A 7,353-nucleotide genomic window follows, 5' to 3' on the forward strand; every position below is an offset into this window, starting at 1 on the left:
TGCTATAGTACAACATTATTTTTTCCACCAAGAGCATGTAGTTTAAACTGAAGGCATTAACAAAAAGCATCAGAAAAGCTGAGTGAGTGATCTTGAAATTATAATCAAATGCATATTTCAGCCATGATGATATGGCTATTGTAAAGACAATTCTAGCCCACTGGAAGCATCTCAAATCTCAGATTATAATGGTTTACTGCAGCACTGCTTAAACCAAGTATGAAAATGTTTCTTTCTATGACCATTTCCTTTAACAGCAATATAACTTAGTGTTGTGAATCAAAGCTTCGCTTGCCTCTTTGTGTCATATTTTTCAATACTGATCAAAGCCATTGTTTTAGACCAAAGGAACTGAGGAACATAAAATCAATCTTAAATAGGTTTTATTGGTAGTAACTGGCAGTTTGTGATATGTATCATATTGGGTTGGGTTTTTTTTTGGTGGGGGAGATAGCAGACAGGGGAGTAGAAAAGAGTAAGGTGGCTATGAAGCATTTCCTTGAGCCTTCTATTTTCTCTGTGTATGAAACTTTAAAATGAAACGTGAACCATTTTTAAGATAGTCTTTAATAAAATAGAAGTACTTTAAATCCCATTTCTCAGTCTAACATATTTTGTATAACAGTTAAGATCGGTAGCATCTCCATTTTCCAAAACATTTATTTTACAACAGTTATTATCATGAGGATGTCCAAAGGCAGAGCTTCAGTATGTATTTGAATGCTCTGAGAACGATGCTTCTCCAAGTATCTGAGTTAATTAAGTAACTGCATTAAATATATTAATAACTTTGTTGCAATTATACTGAATCATCATCTAAAAATAATGTTTTATCATATGCCCCTTTAATATTTTAAGATATTTGTTTTCAGGGTCTCAGCACTGTAATATTAACATATTTAAAACAATTAAGATGTTCTAAGGAACAAATTAACTCAGTGATAACTATGTGTATGGAAATCTAGTTTTGAGTGATTCTATTTTCATCTTTGAATGAGAAAACAGGCAGTATGGTAGAGGTGAATATAGTCCTATGAGAAATGGAAAATACCATACACTCCTTATATGGCTAAATGAAGCAGTAATGACAATGCACTATAATTACAATGTATGAGAATTTGGGACTTTGTACTATGCTATTTTTAACCCTTTTGCTAGCATTTGGTAATTCAGGGTCTTCAAACCATAATCTTTCACTGCTAATACTAGTGATAAGAGAGTGGATTCTAAATTTGCCAAAGTCTTGTGACCAAGGCAGCAGCAGGAGGATTCAAAATGAAAATCTGGCAACCCCAGAATTATCTTGACTTTCTTCTTAAATCTCAGAGGGATTTTTAAAAAGCCCCACCCCATCTCACACTCAGTGTCTGTCAGACTGCTCTCCCCCCTCCCCCCACACACTTAAACCTCAAATCCAACCAGAACATTTCTACACTCTGCAGAAATTCTGGGGCTCCTGCTGAGACCTGAACCACCGAGATGCCAAAATTTTCTTGTGCAGCAGAACTGGAGACAAGAAAATTAGAGAATAAGCAGAAAAACAGTAAACCTTAGAGTAACAAGAAGCAGGCATTTCCAAACATTTCAGTAGATTTTTTACCTCTTTAAAAACGGTGTTGTGTTTTTTTTTCCCCTCTGTCTCCTAACAAAATGGAGTAGCTGCAGCTACTGGGAGGCCAGAGAATGATTGTGCAGCTGAGTCCTCCTCCTAACAAATGCCAAGGATTTTCTCCCTCGTGGTTGCTGCTGCTAAATGAAACAATTATCAACGCTAGAAGGCAGTTTGCTAATCAAGAGGGATAAGACTGCTGTTTCTTTTAAAGTGCCCGAATAGGGAAGGGGAAGAAAGGGTCCTGTGCTGTGTCTTTTTAACCTTGCTGAAGGACGCAGCAGTATTTATTGACGTATGCAAATAAATAGGGGAGGGTGGTGCTTGGGAAAAAACAGGAACCAGAATCAGTTTCTCATTGCAGGGTGAACGCTCTGAGTTCCGGTGAAGGGAAAAGAGACGTGGCGAAATTGCTGTCTTTCTGTCTTATAAGCACATCTCTCACTAATACAGAAAAGGAGCCAAGACATCAGAAAGGGTGAAGACGCTCTAACAGTATTTTTAGAGACCTTGCGTGAGCCCCCCCACCACAGCCCGACCTGTTCTTCTAAATGGGAGATTATGGATTTGCATTGCAATTGGCTAGTAGCGGTGGCACTGGATTTTCGCAAGTAAAACACCCGCCCGCTTCAGCAAGGGGCATTAACGATCACATTGACAATAACGCATCTCTCTTTTTTTTCCGTTTCAGCTGCGCAAACCATGCAGGATGATTTACTGATGGACAAAAGCAAAACCCAGCCCCAGCCCCAGCAGCAGCGGCAGCAGCAGCAACAGCAGCAGCAGCAGCAGCAGCAGCAGCAGCCGCCACAGCAGCCCCAGCCCGAGCCCAGCGCAGCCGAAGCCCCGTCCACGCCCCTCTCTTCAGAGACCCCCAAGCCGGAGGACAGCAGCGCAGTGCCGGCCCTCAGCCCCGCCGCGGCCTCGCCGGCCCCCAACGGCCCCGACAAGATGCAGATGGAATCGCCAATCCTGCCGGGCTTGAGTTTCCACCAGCCCCCTCAGCAGCCGCCGCCACCGCAGGAGCCCGCGGCGCCGGGTGCGTCGCTGTCGCCGTCCTTCGGCAGCACCTGGTCCACGGGCACCACAAACGCGGTGGAGGACAGCTTCTTTCAGGGGATCACCCCAGTCAACGGGACCATGCTCTTCCAGAACTTCCCGCACCACGTCAACCCAGTCTTTGGAGGCACCTTCTCCCCGCAGATCGGCCTGGCGCAGACCCAGCACCACCAGCAGCCGCCGCCGCCCGCGCCGCAGCCCGCGCAGCCGGCGCAGCCCCCTCAGGCGCAGCCCCCGCAGCAGCGCAGGTCGCCCGCCAGCCCCAGCCAGGCGCCGTACGCGCAGAGAAGCGCCGCTGCGGCTTACGGCCACCAGCCCATCATGACCAGCAAGCCGTCCTCGTCCTCGGCTGTAGCAGCTGCTGCGGCCGCGGCGGCCGCCTCGTCCGCCTCATCCAGCTGGAATACGCACCAGAGTGTGAACGCCGCCTGGAGCGCGCCGTCCAACCCGTGGGGCGGCCTGCAGGCGGGTCGGGACCCTCGCCGGGCGGTCGGTGTAGGAGTGGGCGTGGGCGTCGGGGTACCTTCACCACTCAACCCCATTTCCCCGCTCAAAAAGCCCTTCTCCAGCAATGTGATCGCACCACCCAAGTTCCCCCGCGCGGCCCCGCTCACCTCCAAGTCCTGGATGGAGGATAACGCTTTCCGGACCGATAATGGTAACAATCTGTTGCCATTTCAGGTAATGCTCTAGTGCACCTGCACTAGTCTTCCTTTTACCCCGCTTTCTTTGCCCCTTCCCTGCCTTTTAAACGTCGACTGATTTCTTTTAATTCTTTAACACAGGCAGCTATGTCCGACTCCCTTGCCCCCTCCCAAAGCCTCCAGTGCACTGGGGCTGTTCCAGTACCCTGCACCAGGGTAGGAGAACATTGTGACTGCTTGAGGATTCGTATTTTTGCACCTGACACGGTGCAAAAGGGGCATTTTTCTTTTAGTTTGTTTTTCCCTTAACCGTGCTTTTGGCTCTTGTTTTGACCTTCTTTGACAAGCAAAGCTGCAAGTGTGTGGCAGGGTGCCAGGCATAGTTCCACGATGAGGAGGCTGAGATTCCTGTCATTTTAGGTAGCTGCACATTTCAGGTTATGCAATTCTGGGCTCAGGGTGCCGCCTGAAAGCCGTCCACTCCTAAACCACCCTGGCCCTACTCTTGTAGAGGTTAACAGCCCTTGAGTGGTGCTATTTCAGACAGTTGCACACGCTCAATTAAACTAATGTGAACACATGTGTTTACATCTCACTAAGGTGCTGGCATCATTAATAGCAATCAGCATATTGCCCCTGCCGGGAAAATTATGAGTGTGAGATTCCAATAACTACCAGAACTCTATCAGGGACTGAGGTGGAAGAGTGAAAATTCTAGGAGTAACGCTTCCTCTGTTACCTAGAAGGACTTAGAAATTGTTTTTTTTCCAGAGGAAAGAGACAATAGGACACGACCTTCAGAGCCATATTGCAATGGAGTCTATTTGCTAGCTAGCACTGAAATATTTAAAGCTGCAGTGTCCTTCAGTTGGGTTATTTAAGAAGACAATGCAGATCAATTACACCATTTGAAACTGGGCAAAGCGAAAGTCTTGCAACTTTAATGAAAAATGAGCCTTGTGTCTTGGTGTTAAATGCCAGAGAAAAACCCAGGAAGTGCCCCAGACAAAAAGGTTGAATGGAGTGTCCTTATTCTGTTCTTGCTTTCTGATCGGGCCCACAGCCACATCAGTTGACAGTGTCCTGAACATCTTGAGTTGAAAAGGAGTGATGAGGGTGAGTGTTCACTGGGGGCTTTTGTTTTTGGGCAAACATTTATCTTTCACTTATAAATTGATTTGGCCCTAAGCTTCTAGGCTTAGTTAAAAAATAAAGGAAGGAGAGAGGAGGGCTTTGGATAAGACCTGATTTGCTTGGTCAAGGAAATGAAACAAATCCCTTGAGGATTGCTGAAAAATTGCAGAACTGACATTTGACACAGGTAGTTTGAAACATCAGGTGTAAAGAGACTTTATTTTAGGTCTCTTTACATTTCACATATGATGTTTGGTTGGCTCCCATCCCTGAAGGAGGAGATAGGGTTATTGAGAAGCACATGATTCTCTAGGCTAGAGCAAAGATTTTAAATCTTGATAGTTTAAGGGGGTCCATTAAACCTATAAATTGTGTGTATGAGAGTTTTTAATGAGTGAGAATTTTACCAAGTTTTCATAGGGTCCTTTAGGAATGGAAGATTTTCATATTAATTTCTATTTCTTCTCATTCGAAAGTTTAATAAAACTAAGAGATAGAGATTTAGGGTTTAGGGTTTGAGAGCTGATGATGTAGACATTGGTTATCTTTTTCTAGGACTTGAATCTGAATACAACCAGCTTTTGATTAATTATCGTCAGAAATGGAGATTGGGGAGAGATTAAGTCCATAAAAATTTCCCAAAACTGATATTGGCAACTAGTGTGGGATTGCCAATTGTTTCTTAGCAAACCATTTACCAGCAATGCTAAAGAGAGCCGGATGGACTGGATTGAGTTTGATCTTTTGTCTTTTCATCCCTGATGCTATTGACTATTGAGTAGGCAAAGATGGTGAAAAGATCTGTTAGAGAAGAGATTTGATTAAAAATTGAGCTTTATATATTTCACCATAGAAAGAATCACATGGACTTTGTCTCATTTCTTTTTCTTACTTAAAATGGAGCTTCAGTGTTTTGAAGCAATATTAGAACCAGAGTAGAAGTAACTTGGTTATGTTTTGGCTCGGAATATTATCAGACTTGGTTTGTGTTTAAAAAACAAAACACCTTCAGTCTTGTGTACAGAATTTTACATGTTTGTGCATTTATTTAAATCATTTTTCTACAAAAGAGAGAAAATAAGTAGACCTAATGACTTTTTAAAAAATTTGTTTCTTTTGACAAATAGGATTTTTTCTTTAAACTGAAGTTTTTTTTCATACCAACTTTGTTCACAGACTCTTAGCTAAAAGGGGCTTTCAACAGTGATCTACTCTAATATATCTTAATATTAAAAAAAAAAAATCCATCCTCCTCCAGGCTCCCTAGGGCTGCGTCACTCTCTTTTGCCAACCAAAACAATAGATTTTTTGGAGCTTTGCTTCTGTGGTTTGTATTGTAAAAGCAATAACTGTTTTTGAAGGTGGTTTTTCAAATTATACATGCTTCCTTACCCACTTCTCTCAATTCTAACAAAGTTGATTGGTTTCCTTGGGTTGCAGTGGCTGCTTCCTTAGTTATTACTTGTATCTAAAAGCCACTTGATTTCTATAAATAAGGAAACTGAGGTCCTGAGAGGTAGAGTGACATAACTTAGGTCCTAGAGCTTTGGCTTATTTTGTTGATGTGTGTTTTTAACTTTCCTGTAGCATTAGTGCTCTGAGATAGAATTCATTTTAAGTAAGGTTCTCTTTGGACTGCATTCAAAGAGACTTAGTTATGGAACTGTCTAGTGAGGTTCTCTATCTGGCCAATGCCTCTTAGTGAAGTACCTCCCACCAACAGAGCTCAATAACTTTGAGGCACTCTACCCGGGGAATTATACATATGCGTCATTCTATATTTATATAAGACAGAGACGCCTAGGCATGTAAAAGGACTACAGCAGAGATGTTTTCTGTATGTAATGAATTGGGTTTATGTAGCATTTTTGTCCAGAGGAGTTTAGAAGGGGCTTCTGAGAGCACCTATTCCACCACTCTATGCTGCTCATTTTCCAGAGGAGGAAATTGAAGTCCCAATATGTGAAATGACTTGCCCAAGTTCAGGTGGGTAGTTGCTGTCAGAAGCAGGCTTTGGAGGCAGATTGCCTAGGTTCACATCTCAACTCTGCCAATTACTGGCTTCATAATCTTGAGCAATTTATGTATACATGTTGACCGTCAATTTCTTCATCCGTAAAATGGGAATAATAATATTCCTTGCTTCATATAAGTCCAAATGAGAAACTGCATATAAAGTGCTTAGAACAGTGTTTGGCCCGTAGTAAAGTATCACAGAAATGTTGGATTACAATTATTGTTATTGTAACAATGACCAGAGGCTCTACATGACCTTATTGCAGTATGGATTACTGATTTTTTTCACACAGTACAATCTGAATAACCCCAGACTTCTTCTATGTATTGTCGCTTAGCCTTTTTTTCTGTCTGAAGGGACCCTCTGGTTACTATAACAGTGTGGCAAACCACTATTTACGTATGGGCCAGGCCTTGTGCTGAGCACTTTGCATGTAGTTTCTCACTGGAACTCCTTTGAGGTATAGGACTATTATTATCCTTATTATACTGACAAATTGAGGGTTAGTGCATTTACGTTATTTGCTGAAGCTCATAGCCAATAACTGGCCGAGTTGGGATTTGAACCCAGGCACTCTGCCCTCCAAGCCAGAATAGATGTATAATACCTTGGCTAAGATACTTCCAGGATGTCATTTAACAGTGCAGTGTAGAAGCAGGAGGCTGGGCTGAATCTTTATAATATACCCTGAAAATTGTATTTAAAAAAAATTTTGTACTGATAGAAATGTAGGAAGAAAAATATAATGCCTGTACATATACCACTACTTGGATTCAACAGTAGTCAATATTTTCCCCTATTTACTTATTTACTTAATTTATGTAGTTTTGAATATTGTATTTTTGGGAAAATTTTCAAATTATGTTCTGCTTTCTGCCTGCATCTCTGCC

General features: G+C 42.8%; 1 protein-coding gene across 1 annotated transcript in view; it reads left to right on the top strand.

Annotated features, from left to right (window-relative positions):
* The window catches only part of CPEB3 (cytoplasmic polyadenylation element binding protein 3), a 167,772-nt gene that overhangs the window by 27,165 nt on the left and 133,254 nt on the right, over nucleotides 1–7,353 (top strand). Inside the window, exon 2 of the mRNA XM_015599851.2 lies at nucleotides 2,301–3,349. Coding sequence (XP_015455337.1) covers nucleotides 2,312–3,349 — 1,038 coding nt within the window. The 5' untranslated portion in view covers nucleotides 2,301–2,311. The remainder of the gene's footprint in view (nucleotides 1–2,300; nucleotides 3,350–7,353) is intronic.

The sequence above is a fragment of the Pteropus alecto genome, unplaced genomic scaffold, assembly GCF_000325575.1.
Source record: "Pteropus alecto unplaced genomic scaffold, ASM32557v1 scaffold88, whole genome shotgun sequence".
Taxonomy (NCBI): Eukaryota; Metazoa; Chordata; class Mammalia; order Chiroptera; family Pteropodidae; genus Pteropus; species Pteropus alecto.